At 41.1% G+C, this 23,099-nt stretch overlaps 1 protein-coding gene across 1 annotated transcript; it reads left to right on the top strand.

Annotated features, from left to right (window-relative positions):
- Window positions 1-1,659: 1,659 nt before the first annotated feature.
- Window positions 1,660-9,933, top strand: FGF20 (fibroblast growth factor 20). The gene is made up of 3 exons (XM_045821678.1): window positions 1,660-1,945; window positions 7,352-7,455; window positions 9,194-9,933. The coding sequence occupies exons 1-3, from the start codon at window positions 1,660-1,662 to the stop codon at window positions 9,437-9,439; spliced, it is 636 nt and encodes a 211-aa protein (XP_045677634.1). The 3' UTR covers window positions 9,440-9,933.
- The last annotated feature ends 13,166 nt before the right edge of the window (window positions 9,934-23,099 follow it).

Genomic DNA, 23,099 nt, shown 5'->3' with positions numbered 1-23,099 from the left:
CTAATCTTTAGTGATTCCCTAAAAGTTTTTGCTCAGGGAGAGCATAAATTTGCCAAATGATTGATTCTCAATTCTTCTACCACTGAAAAAAGCTTTAATGGAAACAGCTTACATTTAACTAGTGGCCCAAAACCAAAGCGTGTAAGTTCAAATGGACATGTATCCAACTCCTTCACTTCAATGACTTTATTTTGCAAATACATATAGGACACTCTCACAATATTTTTTACCAGTAACTTTTCAATTGTCTCAAAACACATCAAGAATTAACACCACTTTCCATTAGTTGTTTTTATGATGGGAAGTGAACCCCCAAAATCTAATCTTAAAGAAAATGCAACCAAGAAGGAAAGTGTTCTTAGGTTGGACCGGGGTCCCCAGAGGTCACTCATTTATGCCAATCTTAGAGACATTCATTTTCCATTTGGGCGAGTGTGAGAGCGAAAACTATCTCTTTGCAGCCTATTTGGATTTACTCTCAATCCCTAGATTCAGGATTACATTATATTATATTATTATATTGATTAAAAGTGCATGACCTTAGCACACAATTCAAAACCTTTATATACATTAGATAGAAGACAATCTCGGTTGTATCGTGTGCTGAGTAACGATAAACATTAAAGAGAACCTGGGAAGGGGGGGTATGTGTTTTTCTAACCTAACCCTGATTATGTAAAGAAAATCCCCCATCTAAATGATAAAAGGAAAGAGTAATGCTTCTACATTTTATTAGTGTTTTAAAATTAGCGAGTTAAACTGTCAAAAGCTTTGATTTTCCTTTCATGTGTGTCTGGGCAGGTCTAAGCCTCAGGTAACGCCCTTTTTTCCTTTCCCTCTCTTACCTTTCTTTGCACCTGTCCACTGCAGGCTCCCAGCAGCTCCCAAGAAGTCCAATTCTCCTCCTCTTCTCTCCTTTTCCTTTCCTACCCATCCCCCTTCCAGTCTCCCCTCCCTCCCCACTTCCCCTTCTATATACCTGCCAAGCCGGGCTCCTTTTAGCAGCCATCTATCACTGCAAAGGAGCTCACATCAAAGGCGGTTGCACAGCAGCAGCCGAGCAGCATCAAGGTTGTTCCAAAGACAACCGCAAAGAGGGGCCTTGACTGCGCCTTTCCGAAGTTGCCGGCCAGCTTTGGCCAAGTGTGGGAATGATTTTTGCGACTGCACGGATAGAGAACCGTCAAGGGCCCCTTTTGGTCACTTCCGAAGAGCAAAAACGTGTTGAGAGCAGGCCGGTTTAAGATTTCAAACAGAACCTCCCCAGCGCGCATGAAAGGACTTGATTAGCATATGTCAAGAGGACCTGCTTATATACTCGGTGTGTATGTACACAGGACTGATCTGATCAGTTTGCGGAGTGGGAGCCCCAGCCCCCAGCCCCCTGTCCCAGTATTGGCAGCCGCAGCTATAGATGTTTCTGCAAAGCCAGCAGCCGGCTCCCACCTACCCAAGGAGAGAAGATCGCTCCAAGACAGTGAGAGCTTCCCGGCTATCTCAGTGCAAAGTCCGTTCAGCGACCTCACGGGAGTAACCGGGCCTTAACTTTTTGCACTTGTTTCGCTGTAATTTTTCTTCATTCACCTCCCCATCCCCGCTACACTTTTTATTGGGGGTCTTTTGTTTTCCGGATACTCCGCCTCTCCCTCTGGCCCCACCATGGCTCCTTTAACCGAAGTCGGGGGCTTTCTGGGCGGCCTGGAGGGCTTGGGCCAGCAGGTGGGCTCGCACTTCCTGCTGCCTCCTGCCGGGGAGCGGCCACCTCTGCTGGGCGAGCGCCGGGGCGCGGCGGAGCGGGGCGCCCGCAGTGGGCCGGGGGCCGCGGAGCTGGCGCACCTGCACGGCATCCTGCGTCGCCGGCAGCTCTACTGCCGCACCGGCTTCCACCTGCAGATCCTGCCGGACGGCACGGTGCAGGGCACGCGGCAGGACCACAGCCTCTTCGGTACGTACCCGCGCCCCCACCCTGGCTCCTCTCCATCTCGCCCGCCTCCCTCCTCGCCTGTGTTGGGAGACAGGGCTGCGCGCGGAGCCGAGCCCCCGGACCCTTCCAGTGCCAGGTGCGGGCTGGGAGGCGGGGGCTGAAGGGAGCCAGCGCAGCGAACCCGAGGACCCGTCCTCTCCCCGAGTTTAGGTGCGCTGCTCCGGACGCTGGGGGCGGGAGGAGAGAGGGTGGGGGCTCCGCACGCACTGGGCTTCCCAGCCCTTCCTGCAGCCTGGGATCTGGCTAGCACTACTTACCTCTCAGGCAGGTTTTTAAATTTGTTTTGTTTTTGTTATAAAAAATCCCCAAATTATTTCCTCCTACTTCCTCTCAGGTTTTCCCCAGGACCGTCTACCGTTTTTTTGTTGCTGTTGTTGTTGTTGTTTGTTTTTTTAAATCAACAAAAATTAATACCAGGAAGCAGCATCCCGCTTCTTCAAACATGCCCCACAGTTACGCAGTTGATCATGCGTTCAGGGCTACTGCTCAGAGGCTCGCTCCTGCGTGGGATGCGGGCGCTTACGTGTCCACCTGGGGCAGTGAAGTGAGCACCTGAAGAGGTAACAGATGAACTTTCCGTGGGCACCGTCGCCACTGTCAGGCTCACCTGGCAGCAGTCCTGTACGCCCTTAAAGTCCTATGGGTGGGGGGGGGGGTGGGGAGGAGAGAGAGCGAGGGAGCGCCAGCGCCTACCTGGCTACTGAGCATGCCCAGTCCTTCAGCCAAACTCTTCTAGAAATTGTGAAACCCGAAAGCAAAGATCTGGGTGTTGACCGCACGCAAGAGGAAATGGGGAAGCGAAAGAAGATATGGGTGGGAACACCCAGGGACAGGTTTCAGAATACCTCCAGCAGCGCCTGGGAACAGAAGGGGTTAAAGGAAAGAAACAAGCGAATGATTGTTAAGACCCTGGACGGGGAAACCGTAAGGTCTCGGACTGCTAACTAGCTGTGTAGTGAGCAAACGCCCTCGCCAGTCTGAGCCTTGGTTTTCCTGACTGCACAATGACGGCGTTAGGCAGGTGGTCGCTTTAAGACGCTTTCCGGTTCTGGCATCCCAGTATCTTTCTTTCCTCCACTGCAGAAGTTTTCATCATATTAGAGCTAATTGCCTAGCATTCTGAAAGGATGTTTGATCATCAAACCTGGGACACCATTGGAGAGATTCACTGATGGCTCTTTTTTTTTTTTTTTTTGAAATAAAGACACCATTTACTTGTCAGCAGCAACGTGAAAGGGCTCAACGTGGTGTCGGGTTTCCCTTCCCTTCCCCAGCACTGTGGGATTCTTTGAGAATTTCATCTCTAAATGGCCTTCTCTTATCTTGTCCTCATCTCCTTGTTTTACCCTCATTCCTCTTTGGCTTCGAGTACTCATTAAAACTTTGGAGAAGTGTAAATCTTGGGTTGAGTGGCGTTTGTCACTCTAGATGTAGGAATGAGCATGTGGTGGTCATTTGGTAGCACTCAAAGGCTTAGAAAATTAACTTTGTAAAACCCATATGTTTGCAGCTTCCACTGATCTTTGCCAAATTCCCATTGACGATGACTCAAGAGTGTCATGACCTAGTGGCCAACCTTGGGTCACTCTTGGAAAGTGGTTTCTAAATTAAAGAGGCTGAGATTCTGATTCTAAAGAACTTTGCTGACACCAGGTGGCTCAGTTGTCTCGCCTTAAATAATTACTGCCCTTCATTCATGACAGAGAAATCCTCCAGCTACCGGAAGATTTAGAAATGGACACAAACGGGTTAAGGCCTATTAGTAGAGCAGGTGAGCGTTAAGCTTAGGAAATACTCAGGCTTCCTTCCCCCTGTGAAAATGTAGTCTTGGAAATTCTGCTTTTAAGACACTTGAAATTCAACTGTAATCTCCCCAAGACAAGAGAGGCTTCTTCCACTTTGTGTCTCTTTATAAGACTGGCTCTATGAGGAGAGATCAGTAAATATTTGTAGACTTGATAACACTCATTAAACTGGTATTTCAATCCAATCCTTAAGAAGGGAAGATTGCATATCAGAGTTACTATCTTATGAGAACTTTTTTTTTTTGCTAAAATTTTGTGTCATTATTTAGTCCTTGCCGAAATATGACTGAGACTGATTTTGGGCTGGTTTGTCACTCAATGGTGGGAGGCTACATATCAAAACAAAATATTTAGTGTCGCACAAAGACAAGATAACCCAGGTTAGTCTGGCAGCCGAAAGGAGTGCGCATACTCTGCAATGCATTACAGTGCATCCTAGGGGCCTCTGATAGCTCAGACATCATCATCATTCACTGCAAAGGAGTGTAGGTAAGAAGAAAGTTTATGTTTAACATGTACAATATTATAAGCTTCTTTCTCTGTTTGCCTTCTTTCCTAGTGTTTCAGTGACTAATTATGAAATTACCTGTTTTATATTAATTTCTGTGTCATTAAAAAAGAATTTTGGAAAACCTTAAGGTTGGCTTTTGCAGATGCTAAAGTGAATTGACATGTTTGATAACTTATGCTGATTTGGCCCTAATTAAATAAAACGTTCAGAATGCTGGATTTGAAATTTTCAAAACCACATCAATGGACAGAAAGGTCCCAGTGAGGTTAAAATAATTTCCTATCAGAGTTAGCTCTGTGTTTCTAATAGAGTTTCTCTGCACAGTAGTACAGTAGGAAGACTTCACCTAATACATAAACATGGAGTCATTACTTAAAAAAAAAAAAAAGCTTAGCCTGAGATCAAACATAGTTCTTTAAAGGCTTCCCCTTTATTCTCCCCTCTTCTCCATAGATTTGTCTGATGTGGTTGCATTGTGGGTTGACTCACCTGTTTATTATGATTTTTAAGAAGGCTGGCTTTGAAAATGATACCAGAAAGACAAAGTACCTCCAAGTCTTTTTATGGGACACTGGGCATTAGAAAATCTATCTAAAATCTGTGATTACCTCTTAAGGAAAGTTTTTCATGTCTACTCTTTGTGAAGGAATTAGCTTAGTTGCCACCTCATATTATAAATAAGAAAGACTTGTCAAATCTCATTTAAGAATCAAATGATTACAAATTACTATGTGGTATACTATTTCCTTGAGGAGAAAAAGGATCAGAATTAAAAAGTGTGGCTAAAATCCTTAAGGAGAACATAAAAACACATAACCCTTTTCCCATCAACCCTATAAGCCATGGCAAAATTATTTATACCTGGTTATATATGAAGTTTTAGATGTTATTTATTAAAGTTGAAGTATTGAATATAATTATTCTAAGAATATATGTATTTTTTGTCTTTCTACAGCTACTTTTTAAAAAAAAGCATTATCATAAGATGAAAATGAAAGTATGGGTGATTTTAGTTGTACAGGAAAAATAAATACTTTATAAGATCTATTATATAATTAGTCTATATGCAAATGAACCATATTTCCTTGTACTTGAAAACTGGTTCTATTATACATCCTAATCAGTTAATCAGTTCCTGTTCTTTGAAAGACAGGAGCATCTTAATGTAAATCAGATCCTTAAAGAGAATTAAGTTACATGTGAGCCATAGTATCCTTTTCAATTTGAATTTAACATTCAATACAACTTCAAGTAATTATACATTTGTAAGTATATCCTGGATGAAATTCCATTAATACAGCTACTTCTACCAATCATGATGTGCCTGATATTTTTATTTCTAATATGAATTATTCACTGATGAGCTTGGCAGTAAATTTAATTGCTGTTTACTTCCTACCTCCATATTTATCATTATAATGGCCATCCTAAAAAGTCCTCATCTTCCTGCTATATCTTATCTTCTCTCTGCCTTAGGCTCTCGGTTAGGGACACTGACTCTTTCAAGCCACTTAGGGACTATTTAGTAGTGTATTGTTGCTCTCAGATCCTTGATAGCTCTAGTGTTCTATGCGATCTTCTAATAGTTTGAAAGAGCTCATTTGAGTTCTTAAGCATCTACATTTGGAGCTTAAGAATCTACATTTCTGCCAAAGAATTAATTAGGCTCTGGACAGAACAGAGCCCTTCGTATTAGCAAATAGCTAGATTTTGTACTTTCCCTTGGACTTGGGAACATCACGTGTCCAAATAGAAACTTGCACAATAAATCAAGAAATAACTTAAAAGCAAGAGTCAGGTTAAATGGTGCACGTTTATACTGTTTGTAGAGCTTAAGAGGGGGTGAAGGGGCGAAGGAAGCAAGCTATTGAGGAAGGAAGTTCCAAGTACAGCAAGTATGTCTATATACTTTTCCAGCAGAGTCTAAGGGGAAGAACAAGACAAAAACATTACTCCAAAGGTTAGAAAGGGAGTGTTGCAGAGGTAAGCATTAAGGCTTTCCTTTTTTTTTTTGTATGGTATTTTAGTGTACTAGGTGGAGAGTTTTAGTTTACTTTCTGATGAATGAACATAATTCTAGAAAGTTATTGATAGAAAAATCGATTTTCATGCTAAATTCTTGGCATTTGGCTACCACATTAAATGAATTACAAAGTTCTTTTGTGTCTTTGAATTATAAAATTTACTTTAAAAAATCCGGTGACAGAAAACAGCATATTATATAATCTATAAGGTTTTGAAACTACTGTCTTGTCTTCAAGAAACAGTGTCCTGAAGTAGACACTTTGGATCAGAGCTCAGAAGTGCGGGTTCAGCTATGGGTTCTGTGAGTTACAAATGTCATGACCTTAGGCAAATCAGTAAGCCTTCTGAGCCTCAGCTTCTTCAAATGTTTCTTTGTATGTAAATAGCAATAATAATATCTCCAGACCTATGTTAGGGGCCTGTTTTTCAGGACCAGATGAAAAATGTAAATAGAAGACTCTTATAAACTATAAAATACTAATGTACCCATATAAGATATATTGCTTGCAGCTACAAAGAGATGGACTTGATTCATAGTGAGCAAAAAAACTGCATGGAAGAATAATTAATAAAACATGATTATAATTAACTAGTGAAATCACAGTCAACTAGGAACACCTTTATTATATACTAACGTATGATAATAATAGCTCCCATTTGTAAATGCCTAAAGGTGTGTGTTTGTCCTTACCTTGCTCCTATAGGGAGGCATTTCACCCGATTTGCCTATGAGGAAACTCAAGTTCAAATGACTTGCATAGTTCAAATTCAAACCCAGGTCAGCCTGGTTTAAGGTTTCATACCCTTATCAGTGTACCATGATGAGCATTTTTCCTCTCTAGTTGTTTTCCCACCTATCAAGTAGGAGAATCTTCATAATAAGACAATTGTACATAATAAGACAATTGCACTTTTTAGTTTACAAAGGACTTTCACACACATCATTATATGTAGCAATGTTGGTATACTGCTGCTTGGAAGATTTTCATTAATAAATACAAATCATTATTTTGTTTATAAATTTAGGTATCCTGGAATTCATCAGTGTGGCAGTGGGACTGGTCAGTATCCGAGGTGTGGACAGCGGCCTTTACCTGGGAATGAATGACAAAGGAGAACTCTATGGATCAGTATGTATTTTTAAAACATTATGTAATTCGTAAAACAATGACTATCCATTTTGTATCTACTAATAATGCATTTCTGAGGAAATATACACAAAATGCTCATGTACAAATTAAACACATATCACGATATGTTTCTATGTGTCTGGGAGATAGTACATTATCTCAGTTTTATTTTCTAAACCCTAAAAGCATAATGCTTATGGCTCACTACTTTCCCCTGGCTGTTATCTTGGGTCTTTCTGCTTTACTTCATATTTTGATCACTCCTACCAGAGATAGAGAAAATGAGAGCATTTTCTTTCTGCCATGTTAGATTCTCTTCACCTTTACATTCATTTAATGTAAACTTTCTCTACTCATTGTCTTCAATAGCCAAGTACATATCACTTACTTGCTGATCTTTGTACACAGGAAGTGAATGAACGAAATCTTAGATTACCATAAGATGCAACAGATAATGGCAACCACACTAGTTTGACCACATATGCAGTCTTGATAATTATAACAGCCATGAGCTCATTCGGAGTTGCATTGTGCATTTGTGGGTCTACTATAAATGTTTTTAAATATGGGGCTTAAAGGAAACTTTTCAGGTTAACATTTTACCAATATGAGAAGTATTTTTTAGAACAACCCAAGAATTAGAGAAACAGGATAACATAAAACTCAATCTGCAGCAAAATACAGATTTTTCTCTTTCACTGGTAATATTTTTTATTTGTTCACAATTGCTGATACAATTTTAAGAAAATTGGTAAAGTGTAATTGTGTGCCATTCTCTCACCCATTTGCTCACATGAAATCCCTTCACAAAGTCAAAGTCTCTAACAATTTTCCAAAGCAATTTACTTTTTGTGATTTAGCTGATGGCCCTGGCTGGTACCTTGTTTTCCTTAAAATATCAACTGAGACCACAATATACAGTTAGAATCTCAATATATACGGAGAAAAATTGGTTATAGTATCTCAGTAAGTGGTGTTCCATTTAATATCTGTCCTTGGTAAGGATAAGCCTTGACCCTTCCAGACTTTCTGTCAGCTCAGAAGAAAGAGAAATACTACATTGTGTCATCATCCTAAGTGTAGCATTACAATTGATGGAGAAAAACATGCACATAATTTTCCTTCTTCATCTACATGTTGGATTAAAAAAAAATTAACTGCGGTCCATCCCTTAGAATAATATACAGTCCATTTTGAAGAGACAAGAAATCACTGAGCTTTTATGACACGTTTACCAAGTAATAGCTTCCAGATCAAAGGTAGTCATGGGGAATGTATCATCAAACAATTAATAAATGTATAAAGTGAAGATACATGGTTTGAAATGATGATTTACATTAGGTATTGGATGTTAGCAACATCTTGATGTAGTAGAAACTTTCTGCACAGAACTTTGGCATCTAATGATGGAACAAGATAAACTGCAGGCCTGTCTGGTGGTGGTGTAGTAGAAAGGAAATAAAATGGAACATGAGCAAGTTCAGAATATTGTTTAAATATTTGAAAATAAAATTGAGAATTGACATTAAACAAAGTTCCTTGAACTGAACTGCTGGGAGAAAAAATTCCAGATACATAATAATTGAAAGCAAAATAAAGTAAAAACAATTTAATCTTTCTCCTTTCTTGCCAAGGATATAATTATAGGCAAAGAAATCAAAAGACAAAGTTGAGATTTTTCTAAAAAAATTCTCTCAAAGGCTTTTTTTTTAAATGATAGTTATCTTCTCTCTTTTAGGAGAAACTGACTTCTGAATGCATCTTTAGGGAGCAATTTGAAGAGAACTGGTATAATACCTACTCATCCAACATATATAAACATGGAGACACCGGCCGCAGATACTTTGTGGCACTTAATAAAGATGGAACCCCAAGGGATGGCGCCAGGTCTAAAAGACATCAGAAATTTACGCATTTCCTGCCCAGACCCGTGGATCCAGAAAGAGTGCCTGCATTGTATAAGGACATCCTGATATACACTTGAAGTGCGATAGTTTCTTTACTGAAGAACCAAACTACAACCATTCTTTCTTATGAAAGTTCCCACGGTAAAATAATAACCCAGGAAGACATTCAGAATGGTACAGAGCCTATTTTCCACTGGGAGACTGAATTTGGAAAGAATATTGAAATCAAACAAACAAACAAACATATTTGGACTTGCTGTAGATTAAGATCTCTCTTTATCAGTGGATTAGGTTCTCCTAGAGGCACTGGCTTGGTCCTTACCCATAGATGGAAGCGGAAAACCTGTTACACTGTGGATGATGGGAACCTCACCTAGTTTGCTGCTCTGGTGCTTCACCTCTCTGGAATATGTTTACTTTAAAAGTGACGTTAAAAACAGATGCTTCATGTTGAAGAAATGGACCAACACAGATGGCCAGGATTACTGCTCATCTACAGTAAGGACCTTGAAGGATATTGCAGGTTATGGCATTCTGTATAAAAAACCTGGGTGAAATGTGGACCATGAAACATGCCACACCAAGACGGGACATTTTTTTTAAAGGATGGACCTATTTATACACTCTCAATTTGCAAATATTTATTATATATTTATTTATTGAAGAGTTTATTTTTTACTGCTATATGAAGATGTTACAAAGAGAAAAAAAAACAACAAAAGTCCCTTTATAGTGCCATTATTTTGTTGTGGTGTCTTTGTCTGTAAAGAAGACATCTTTATTAAAATAATTAAAGATAGAATAAGATCTTGAGTTTCTTTTTAAAAATAAAGTATAGCATAGATTATATTTTTTGCAGTCAATTGCCTTCTAAGTGTAACATCGGTTCCTTTGACCTAGAAAAATGCTTTATCAATTTGTATTGAATTCAACACACATTCAAAAGGGAATTAAACATTTTTATATTATGTTTTGGCTTCATTCCTTTTCAGGTCAAAGTTATTCTACTAGTATAACACAATTTTTTCAATGACAAAATTTTAACTTTCCTAGAGAAAACCTCCAGTACTTAGAGAATGTCTAATGTTGAAAATCATCAAACACTATGGGCAGCTCACACATTATTTTTTGATTTGGTGTGAAAAGACCATTTCTTTTACCCTTTATGATCACAGAAAGAATGAGTCTTAGTGCCACCACCGTAACAATGGTAAGGCTCCATCTACTTGTCTGAGTCTGGTATCTTTTCCATTCTATCTCCTAGTTAGTCTTTTATCCAGGAAATGCCCATTATAGCCTGCTATACAGAAGACACTCTTTGGTGCAACTTGGTGATCAAGAGAGAGGTGGGCCCTGCATCACGGAGCTTAACGTCTAGCAGGGAAGCAGATGGTAAACCACCTAGCCCATCCTGTAGTTGTGAACTGTGACATGCTCTGTGAGGAAAACAAGGTTCAGACACAGGAAAAAGAGAACACATTTTGATGGGATGAGTCAGGGAAGATTTCTCTGGAGACGTGATATTTTTGATGGGCCCCAAACAATAACAACGAGCCAGCCAGGTGAAGAGGAGAGAATGAGAGCCTTGCAGGAAGAGGACACGGTGTGTCTGGAGGCCTGATGGTGAGGAAGGGCTTTGTGGCTGGAACTCGGTGGTCAGTTGGCAGAGGAGTTGAGGAAGCTATGCAGATACAAACCCTGTAGGTCCCCTGTCTGAGGTTTATTGTCTTCTGTCCCATGGTTGTCAATGTCACCACTACCCTGAGATGAGCAATCATTGTGGGGCTGTGGTAATGATAACTGTGGCAGCTGCCACCAGTTCCCAACCTGGGAAAACACAGATTGCTGGGCCCCAGCAGAGTTTCTTGTGTTCATGTCTGGGGTAAGACCTAAAATTCTGCTTTTTTTAAAAAAAAATTAAATGTATCAGGATGACATTGGTTAATTAAATTATATGGGTTTCGGGAGTACAGGTCTATAGGACATAATTTGTACATTGTGTTGTGTGTTCAACATCCCAAGTCAAGTTTCCTTCTATTCCCATTTATCTACCCTTTAACCTCCCCTACCTCCCTCGACCCCTGATTTTGCATTTTTAACACGTTTCCAGGGAATAGTGATGCAGCTGGCCCGGGGACCACACTTTGAGAACCACTAGTCTAGAGCAGTGTTTCTCAAACTTTAAAGTGCCCACAAAATCACCTGAAGGATCTCATTAAAGGAAACATAGGCGAGGGGGCACCGTGGTGAGGGAGATGAGATTTCACATTTCTAAACAATGTTCAAGGTGATGCTTGATGCTGCTAGGCCATGGACCACACTTTGAATAGCAAGACTGGCTGTTGTCTGAATGCTCTGAAGCTACTCCTATTTGCTCACCCTCTAAATGCTTAAGTAAATTAGTGGTGGCATGTGGGGTGAGCACAGGAGTTTAACATGCAACTTTGGTAAAGCTATGTGGGAACATGTGTGTGTTGTGTGTGTTCACCTGAGTGTGTTCAGGGTAAGAGAGAGAAAAATGTGTCAACTCAAAACCTTTGGTTTTATGCATGTAAAAAACAGTAAAGATGGTTTACTAATCTTCAGAATAAAGTAATTCCTACTTTTATTAGTGCTTGAGAATTTATCCCTATGGTAGGACAATAAAGACACAATTCTGTCCAAATGAAGGCAAAATAGATTGGTGACCAAAGTTAACAGGGATCTAAAAGAATGTGTTTGCTCCATCAGTGACCACGGATTACTAAAACATTGATTTAATGTTCATCTCTATCTCAGATTAGTCGAACCAGGGAGTTAAGGGAGTAAATGGTATATGGGGTTGTTCCCAGTTTCTTCAACATCCTTACTATGTAATTGGGTAGACTCCTGCTGCACCTTGGTGCTATTTCATATTTGCTATTGTGATATGCGGTTGTACTAGAGGCTCCCTGCTGTCATGCCCAATTGTTGGGTCCTACTCTTTAACCTTCTGAAGGCTCTTTCCATGCTAGAATTGCAATGAATCACTTGCAATGACACAGTCAGGGAAAGGAGATACCACTGCAGGAAACCTTCTCTGGTCCTCTGCACCCAGCAGTGATCAAAACCCAGCAACATCAGCTACTTTTTTCTCCATATCCTTCAGTAATCAAAATAATTTCCCTGCTTAGAGTCTAATGTCCCAGAATTAATGTTATTTTTGATCCCTAAGATTCTTGAACATTATCCTTTGTTCCAAATGGGTATTTCCAGGCAGATCTAACGTTTTACGGACCTGCCTGCAGGTTGAGGACTTTGGGGCAATTTGTCCTTCCCTTTGAAAGACTGGGCCTGAGCTTGAGACTTTAGGGCCTGGCTTCTGAAATTAAGGGAGATCAGAAGAAATCAAAGGAAATACTTTGGAAGTTGTTCTTTGTTTTTCATGTGCAGGGTGTTTATCCTTAAGCTTTACAAAGTCCTTGTCTCAGTGTTCCCTCTCTTGGCTCAGCTCCCGGTGATTCTGAAGTGGCTTGTTGCTATTGGTGTGGAGGGCTTGCCAAGGTTGTTGCTATGGCCGCAGTGCCAGCCAGTTGAGCTGATTCTTGTGTCCTATTGATCTCCGCTGAATCTTAGCACCTTGCCAGCATTCCTTCTATGGACTGGGGGACGTCATCCCAAATCTAAGGACCCTTTGTCTCAGCCCACAGAGAAGTTGCCGCACAGACAGCAGGCCCCGTCCGAATCCAAATCCTCCCATTAGCCAGTTCTCCTGCAACTTCCCACGAAATTCAAGCTTCCGTGAAAAGCTCTTGGGAGGTAGCAACAGAACGCTTTGGAAGAGACCTAAGATGCCCATTAGTTTGCACCTCAGCATAAAGGTAATCACCTGGGTCTTGGGGCTCACCTATCCCATTGTTCAGGACAGTAGCTATTGCAAGCTTTTCGCATCTAACCTGCTGGACCCCCTGCTTCTCAGTTTTCCGTGGCCCAGGTTGTCCCACCACTCCTTGCAAATCAGCTCACCCTGGTTCGCATGCCTTCTGCAACAGAAACAAAGCATTCGTTTCAAGGAGGTTCCCAAATTCCCCCTTCACATATAGTATTCACTACCTCTCATCTTATGGTGTTAAAATATACATAAAATTTACCTTCTTAAAACATGGGAAGTGCACAGTTCTATGGCATTAAGTACACTGACATTGCTGTGCAGCCGTCACCATCATTTCTCTCCAGAACTTTTTCATCTTCCTCAACCGAAACTCTGACCCAATAAACACTAACCCCATTCCCCCCTCCTCCCAGCTCCTGGCAGCGACTACTCTACATTCTCTTTCTATGACTGACTACTCTGGGAACCTTACGTTAGTGGAGCTTAGAGGATAGATGTTTACGGGGCCATGCCCTTGGGATGAGCACCTGTGGAAGAAAAGGCAAGGAAGTAAGGTTGGGCGGGGGAAGTTGAGCTCTGATGCATATGTGATGTTGGACTTGGCCATTTGGATTGAGCTCTGGAGCTAAAAGGGTCCTAACTCATCGGGATGAGTTGGCTGAAACTTCCTACTGATGCTTGGATCGGTTGCTGGACGTGCACCTCCACAGGGAGTGTGCTTCTTAGCAGCTGAGGTGATTCCTCAAGGGGCTGACAGCACCTGGGCATTTGGAGCCGTAAACCCTTCCTCGCAAAGGTGTGTAGACAGTGAATCCCCATCTCCATAACCATCCACCAATCACTGCTTAGATCCACATTTTCATGAACACGATATGACTGATGTATGCCTTCATCTTGGGCTTACTCTCATGCCTACTCTGCTGTACTAAAATCCTGTGCAGGTAGAACAAACCCCTGGATAGTGATACTGGCTGACACGTTGTAGGCACTGAAGGCAGTTTGTACCCAGAAAGGCTATCCTATCTGATTCAATCACAGGAATTCTCAGGGTAGAAGGGTCTCAGGGTAGACAACTTGCCATAACGTATATAGTCTCCTTGAGAAATGGTACCATGTATGGGCGCAGCATTGTTCTCCATTGATGGCAGTTGGACATTCAGAGGTAGTCGTAGCTAGATTCAATATGGAAAGTGCTGGGCTGATGCTTAACTTCTATCTCTGCCATCATTTCTGCTTTTTAATGTCCACTGTTCCAGCATTTGAATGGCCAACGACAGCTGGCTGTCATCAACTGGTTTAGCTCTTCTATCTACTTGGTTGTTTAGTAGTTCTTCCACGGTGAGGGCTGTTGGATTGGTATTAACTTAATACAAAGATCTTCATGCTTCATACACACTTCCATTTATTCATATATATTCCCTTCTGCCAGGCATCTTTGTCCCGAAACTTAATCTTTCTTCTTCTAGGATTTTGATCAACCAACCAGACTACCTATAAATCCTTACATGTTCTAATCTCAGGCCACTTCTTTTACATGCAAAGTAGATGACCAGGTGCACTGTCACAAATTCTGCCAAACTGGAAGATTTTCCCTGAGTTAGACTTTCGTTTTTTGCACCTACATACCATAGATATACATCTACATACTCGCCTGTAAACCAAACGTGGGCAGTTTCATGCTGCATCAGCTAGTCCTCACACATGCCTCTTCTGGACCATGGGAGTGAGCTGAGGAAGAGGTGTTGGTGCAGCCACGGGGGATGAAAGGAGCCTGGGCTATCTGAACTGATGAGTCAGGCAGAAGTCTGCTCATGTGGGAAATTCTAGCCATATGGTCACTTAGTATCTCACAGTCAGACTTTTGACTTGTACCAAGGCTCAGTGCCATGGTAAGAGTTGCTATTCAAAGGACTCTCTATTCTCTATTGCAATGTATTCTCTATTGCAATGTATTCTCTATTGTAAACCGTATGTCCTTGCTCCAGTATCCCAGGAGCCTATATTGTGATTGTTCCAGTGTGACTTCTCATACATCCACATAGTGCCGTTTCCCACCCCTGAACCCGAACCCTGAACCCTGTAATACAAGAGGGTCTATTAGCTCAAGTGGCAAGGTACAGTTTGAACCTGACCATAGGCAGTCCTGGAATCTCTTGCTTGCTTGGTGGCAACTTTGCTTTGGTTCAATTTTAGCTCTCTTACTTTTTTAAGCACCACTTCCAAGGACTGTGAACAAGAATCTGAGCAAAATGCCTTCACAGTGCAGCAGCTCCAGCTGCACTGTCAGGGGAGATGCCTGAAAGAGGTTCTAGGGAAGGCTTTTCTACTCAGTGGTTCCTGAGGATGCTCTCTGTTGCCCTCAACACTTCAGAAATGGTTATAACCATAACAAACATCCTGGTGATGGTGGTGGTGGTGGTGCTAGTGGTGCTGGTGGTGGTGGTGATTGATTGTGATGGTAGTGGCAGTGGTGATGGTGGCAGTGGTGGTGAGGGTGGTAATGGTGATGGTAGTGGTGTTGGTGGTGGTGGTGGTGGTGGTGGTGGTGGTGGGTGTTGGTGGTAGTGATGGTGATGTGTATGTGTGTTTAATAGCAGAGAAGAGTATATAGAGAGTAAAAGGGTGGCAGAAAATCCTCCAAATTAGCTCTTTATTCAAACCAAGAACTTATAATGAGTTACTCTTTTATATTTCTACTTCTCAGAGGGGCAAGAAGAACCCAGATCTTCAGTGTATCAGTTCAATACACTACACAGTAATAAATATAAAGTAGAAGTATAGAAATGGCAAAACATAGATGCTATTACCTTACCTTATGAGAAGAGGAAAATATGGACTATTTGTTCAGTCTAAGAGCAAAAAAATTAGAATTTTTATAGTTTGAAGCTATCTTAGCTCTCATCTTCAATCTCTCCATTTTGCAAGTAAGGAGAATCTTTTATCACACTGACTCTCTTCAATAAGGCCACAAAACAGTTTGTTGTTTACAAGTTAGCAAATGTATCCATATGCGTTTATAAGTTTCTTTTATGATTTTGGGCAGCACTGATGAAATTAGCATGTTTTGATCTTTGTGCAAGTTGTTCAGAAAGAACTTAAAAGAAGTATTTAGGAAAATCCAAGTGCTGAAACATTTAAGATATGCTTTGTGGTCTCAGTTTTGTGTGATTGTCAGCCAGGAAGTTTTCTGATTAAGATGGCTTGCCAGTTCCCTGACAAATACATTATTTATTATACTAATGGGGATTTCCTATTTGAAATGTTAAAGACAAAATGTTACTGATATTTTTCCCTCAAAATAATTGACATAGAGCAATTGAAGCATTCTAATAAGTTAAAATCAAGGACAAGAGAGAGTCCGTAAAGACATATAGGTAATTTATTGGTATATACATATCAAAGTAAACTAGATTTCATTGGATTGGAGATTTCTCACTCATTATTGAGAGTAAATTTTGAAGCTTGATGTTACTGAATTTATATTTCCTCTCCTTTCTTGGATCCAACATTTTGCAAGAATGAAATCACTTTTAGCAAGGACTGGATTTTGTTGAGTTAAAATGGTATTTAGAATCCCATCGTAATATGCACAAATTTTAGAGTTTAATTAGTTCCTCAGGGTTTTAAAGAAACTTTGCATACTTGTGTTTGTGTATTTGTATTTGCTTACAGCAGTTCCAAGAATGGGAGATGGGTCCCAAGCAGCCAGTAAAAATATACACAGGTAGGAAAATTAACAAATACTCTCAATCACACATCCTATCTACCAGGAAGCAAACGTATGAAATAAATGTTAACAATGACACCTTTGTTGTTTGTTTGTAAAATTAAAATAAATTTTAAAATTATAAAATGTGACATGTGCTATGATGAAGAGAATAAGGTGCTGTAAGAAAGAGCACAGGTCATTGCCTTTAGCTGAGACAATCCTAAAAAGTCTTTCTGGAGGATGAGTAGGAGTCAGACAAAGAATTTGTGCAGGTCATGTGTGGGGGGCAGGGTGTGCATGGACAGCGGTACAGGCGGTCCGAGGAACAGCTCGGAGAGGGTCGTGGAGCTGGAAAAGAGAATGCAAGGAACTAGAAGGCCAAGATGGCCGCGGTACAGTTAGGACAAGCAGAGCCTGAGAGGAGAGTGAAGAGACTGGCACGGATGGACCACATCCACATCCGCAAGGCGGGGCCTTCGGGCCACGCTGAGTTGTTTGAATCTTATTTTGGTATAATAGGAGGTCACAAAAAGATTGCAGTTGAATAGCAGAGGGACATCATTTCATCTATATCTCTAAACGGTAACACTGGTTACAATACGGACATCACCCTGCATTTGGGGCGAGAGTGGAGGGAGAGACACATTGTTAGGAGACAATGGTATTAGTCTAGGTGAGAGTTAGAATGCCTTGGACTGAGGTGTTGGCAATGAAAATGGAGAGGAATGGATAAATGTAGGGTATTTTGAGGTTAGAATCAGAGTCTTAGTAATATATTAAATGTGGCGATAGGAGAAAAACATGTCAAGATGTGCCCAGATTTTTGGCCTGAGCAAATGAGTGGGTCAGTGGGGGATGATAGTATCATTAAAATGATGTGAGTGTGGAGGAGAAACAATCTTGGGAGAAAAACAAGACTTCAGTTCTGGAATTGTTAGGTTTGTGATGCCAGTGAGCTGATCAAAGGAATAGGTCAAGCAAGCAATTCAGCAGCTGGGTCTGGAAGCCTGGGCTAGAGATGTAACTTTGGGGTTCCTGGCGAGTAGACAGCAGAGAGAACAAAGTGAAAGTGTCGAGGTACCCCAGGTCAAGTGGAAGAGAAGGGCCATCTACAGAGGAAGGCAGGTAGTGCTCTCTTGCTGTACGCCAAGCACTGCGCGACATCCGTCTGTATACTATTTCAGCTAAGCCTCCAACAACCTCATGAGGCACAATTACTCTTATTTTTCGAACAAGTTAAGACAGAGAATTTAAGATTGTGTCCCAGGTCACCATAGAGTAAGTGGGAGAAACAATGACTTACCTAATCCGTTAGAATTGTTCATTCCCTACAGAATAGGACACACTTTCTGCTGCCTCTGTTGAAGGGATGTTTTACCCTGTGCTCGCCTACACTTGCCTCTCTCCTCCCTTGCTCAGACCTGCCTTTTTGATTCTATTGGCACTCATCCAACTATTACACATGAAGATTAAATATGTTGATTTTACCAGGCCAACCCTACTAAAATGATAAGCATTCCCTGACAATACTGGGGGAGGGAATTGGGTTATTTGAAAGCTGACCCTAATAAGTAGCATTAATTAAAAGTTTTTTTTGCCTTTTTTTACTATACAACTTTGCATTAAGACTAAAGGAATGGAATCCGCTGTATATTTAGAACATAGAATCAAAGAATATCATATAAAATTACACAACACTGCCACAGAGCCTGATTTTGATAGAATATTTAAATTTTCTTTTTGAAAATATGTGAATGCCTCATGTTTTTGAAGATGTAGAGTGTGCAATTAGGGTGAAATGATCTCTGCTAGGAAGCAGATAATCACGTGTTGATTAAAGGCTCTAGTATTCCAGGACCTGGGCACTTTTTTGAACTTGTTTTCTCATCAGTAAAATGGACACAGAACAGCTCTGCTTTCAAGATTCAAATGTAAGTGAAAGAAAGCAAAACCAAGTGTCTGACCATGGTGAAACATTGACTCGACAAGCAATACTTGAATACCTATTGTGGTTTAGGCACTGTGGTCACCTGGGTTACTACAGATGGTGGAACAAATGCTTGAATATATGAAATCATGTAAGTAGATGAGAAGTACTGCAAAAAACACATGTGAAATGTCCTATAAGAGTACATGAAGGTGGCTGTGGTGGGAAATGAAGCTGGAATAGTAAGTTGGAGAGAGAATAGGAGGCCATTAAAGATTAAAGATACTAAGGAGTTTCACAGTGATTCAAGCTATGTGATTATTGAAAGCTTCTAAATATAGGAAGGATATGATTCTATGTGAATGTAATAAAGGTAGTGGTTCTAGATAAATTGGGATGGGACATATAGGAATTAGGGAGATTAGTTGTCTTGCAACTTCCAAACTCCAGGAGAGACTTAGGTGGAGCCATCAACACGGAGAGGAGGGAGTAATGTTTCCGTTCGTCACTGCTGCCTGCTGAGCCACCTCAAACTGAGTGGCTGCAGCACGTCATCTCCCTGTGTTGTGACCAGTATAGGGGCTGGCGGGATGGTTTCATTTCTGGTCTTGTGGGGGGACATTCTTGTGGCTGCCACCTGATCACGGCTGGAAACCCTGCATGGCTCAGGGTGGACCCACTCATCTGCCCGGGTGTTGGTGCTGACAGTGGGCTAAGGCGTCTCTCCCGCTCCCTCATGGCCTCTCTCCTCGAGGCAAGACTGCCTTCGTTACATCGTTGTGTCTCAGGGCAGAGCTCCAGGAGGACAAGTCTCAAAATACGAATGCTTATTAAGCCCCTAATCTATGTCGCATTTGCTAATGTACAACTGGCCAAATGAAAGTGCAAGGCCAAATCCAGTTCAGGTGAGAGGACTGGCACACAATTTGTGTCCATTTTTAATCTTGCACAAATAGTTGGAGGAATTTTGGTAGCACAATGGAGGGTGTTTGGGGGAAGTGAGATGTGGGGGGTAGAAATAGGGAAGACCAAGAATGACTCACATGCACAGTCAACAGTGGTGCCTTAATTGACACAGTGACTAGAACGGGAGGCTTCACTGGGAAGTGGCCAGGATGATTGGATTTGAGTATTTTGGGAGATGTTGAACTGATGCCTATGGGGCGTGCTAATGGAGGACTCAGTAAGAATGTGGAAATAAAGACTGGAATGTAGATGAACTTTCCAGGAAAGGAACAGAGATTTGGGAATCATGGGCTTATAAGTGAGGCTTAGATTTCTTAATAATGAAAGGTGAAATGGAGAGTGGGTCAAGGATGAAGTTCAGGGAAATACTAATATTAAAAAGGTACAGAAACTGCAAGGAACAAAAAGCTGCAGAAACATTTAGCAAAAGAAACTGAGGAATTGAGGTCAAAGAATAAGGAAGATATTCAGAGAGAGAATCATGACAAAGACAAACCTATAGAAATATAAGGTAAATTATTTAAAAAACCCACACCACATATGCTACACAATACATGATCCATACCTACTGATAAAGAGATTTACATTTACAACTAAGTCTGTCCTTAAGGTTTTCTTTGTATCAAAGATTTGTATTAGCCTGAAGGTTTTTTTTAATTCAAAGAGAAAAATTGAAATGGTAGATACACTTTCAGATATAAATTCATAACGGAGCATTTCATAATGAAATAGAAAGTTAAAAGTGATTTAAAATACCAGGAAAAGTCACCTGGAAAATAACAGTGGCCAGCCTGGGAAGAAACGGTGTGTGAATCATCAAAATCATCACTCTTCAGACTGCATGCAGCTGCAGCACAGAACTGCTCCCGAGTCTCATCGACTCACGGTGATAGAAAATTCAGAGACAGTGGATGTCGCTGAACAGCTCACTGGTGGGTAGAGGATAGAAAACTGCTTCAAAAATGTTTTTCTATTGTTTTTGTGGCACTTTGTTACAGCAGGCCAAAGGAAACTAGTTCATCATCTCAGGGGTTGTTTTGAGGATTAAATGATGTTATGTCTACAAATTATCCCGATTAGAGTCTGTGGCATGGTAAGCCTTTAATATAGTGATTTTAATTGTCATCATACTGAATTATGATAAACTTTTTACTTGTTTGTGTACTGTAAAAAGAGACTCCAAGTTATTCTTCTCCTTTGTTAATGAGATCCCAAATTTTAGCCAGGCATATTACTCCTCTTTCAAAAGACAATATCGATCAGTTAGAAGTAATCAATATTTTCTCTTTAGTCCTTATTTTATTTTACTCTGTTTTCCACATTTCCCTTAAGGAGTATAATTACTGTAATTGCTAGATGTTAAATCAGCAAAGAAAAAGTTACAGCTTCTGCAATAAAACAAACCTTAGAGGAGATGGTAGGCTGCTGTTTAGTTGTATTTTTTAGGCACATATTTAAGTTGATATCACCATTCTATGTGCTATTCCATTCTCAGAGACACCTCGATGATGATCTCAAATCTAAAATTAATTTGGCCTGACATAAAAATTCCAGTGCCCTTCAAATCACAAAAGTTTCTGGAGAATCCTTTTACATATAAGATTTCAAATTCTTCATATATTTTTCATCAGAAACTCAGGAAACAAAGGAACTTATTTTGAAAAACCTTGAAAGTCAAAACAAGGACATTTTACGTGCATACTGCTAGACCCCGCAAGCTGTTTCGCTATTTTAAAGGCACATTTGAGAAAGAAATTAGCCTGAGTACCAACGTCAAGGAATGTTTTGTGTAGTGATGAAATGCGGTGATTACAGGTTGAATTATTGCCTTGTCAATTAAGAAGCCATCAAAGACAGAACGATGGACTAGTGCCTTCCATTACAACATCCTAACAGAGCTCTATGCAAGGCGAACGACTTGTTGGGCGGACCACCTTCGGTTTGTCCAAACACGCGCCTCGCACAGAGGCAACTTCTTGCAAGGAGCCTGAGAGAGCACAGACAGAAAACAAAACTGAAAGACGAGCAATTGAAACTAGGATACGGATGGGAAAGGTAGTAAAAAGGGGAGGAGTGTTAACCTCCTGGAGAAACTCTATTGTTCTAACCCTAGAAAGTCATCAATTCAGAGATTCAACTTGTCCCAGACCGGAACGGTCAAGGAAATCCAAGCCTTCTTTGGGTTACCAGATCCTGTGGGGCAACCTAAAATTCCCGAGTAACACAGGCTGTCTGAAAAATCCGACCAGCCATCCTTCCATGCAAGTAGGTTATTCCACATCTCCTGTTGCAACAATGCAATGGAAAACGATGGGGCACTCCCTGGGAGTAACGTGAGGACGGGGAGGTGGGGAGGAGGCGGAGCCAGTGGGCCCAAACAGCTTCAGTCCCATCAAAGGCGCGCTCTCATTCCCCCGTGTGTCCCAAATAATGCATGGCGTGGCCAGTCTTATAACAAGTGTGGATTATAATGCTTTAACAAATAATTTACATCGAGGGGACTGTTTGCTTGTAAAACGTCTTTGAAGTTTTTTTATATATCAATGCTAATAAATTACACACCAAGTATTAGTTACTTGGTGCTGTTAACCAGGGGAAATAGACAAGCAAAAAACCTCTGAGATCACTAAAGAGGGACATATGGAGAAAGAAAAAGGAATAAAGGAGCAAAAATTCTGCCTTTTAGGTGTTTATTTCAGCAGAAAGGCTGTAGGCCAGCAGTCAAGAGAAAATACACAGAACATACAAGGCCTAAATATGGCGTAGATATAACTCAAGGTGGGGGAAATTTTATTAAAAAACTAGTAGGCCTGTGGACAGTAGGGAGACACTTTTGGGCTATAGGAGATGCCACATGTGTCATTATTTACGCTTGCAAGCATTGCAATATCATTCACGTAGGAGGCTGTGTTTAAAATAGTCATACTGATAAAGGGTACAAATGTGAGCATGTTGCTATTTCCGTTTTCCTCTTTCAACATCTTGACCCTTTCCATGCAGTATCAAGGTAATGAGCTGTTAAGAAAGCTTTGCCTGACCATGGACATGAGCACAACCTAGCAGTCATGGCTATGGTTATTAATTAACCCACACCCAGAAGAGAGCATTAGTTTTGACATCTTGAACCAGGTGTGTGGGCAACTCTGCAAGAGGGTAGGCCCCAGGGCCCGGTGCAATAAGCAGGAAAGGCTGCAGTAGAGGAAGTTTGGGGGGTGGTACCAAGCCCCCCTGACTCGCTGGCGTCCTGTGCTTGTTTTTACATCCTCAGTTATTTGGTTTTTACCT

This window comes from Phyllostomus hastatus, unplaced genomic scaffold, assembly GCF_019186645.2.
Source record: "Phyllostomus hastatus isolate PE091 unplaced genomic scaffold, TTU_PhHast_1.1 phas_scaffold_46, whole genome shotgun sequence".
NCBI lineage: Eukaryota > Metazoa > Chordata > Mammalia > Chiroptera > Phyllostomidae > Phyllostomus > Phyllostomus hastatus.
Note: the sequence above shows the minus strand (reverse complement) of the source record. Positions and strands in the feature narration are given on the sequence as shown.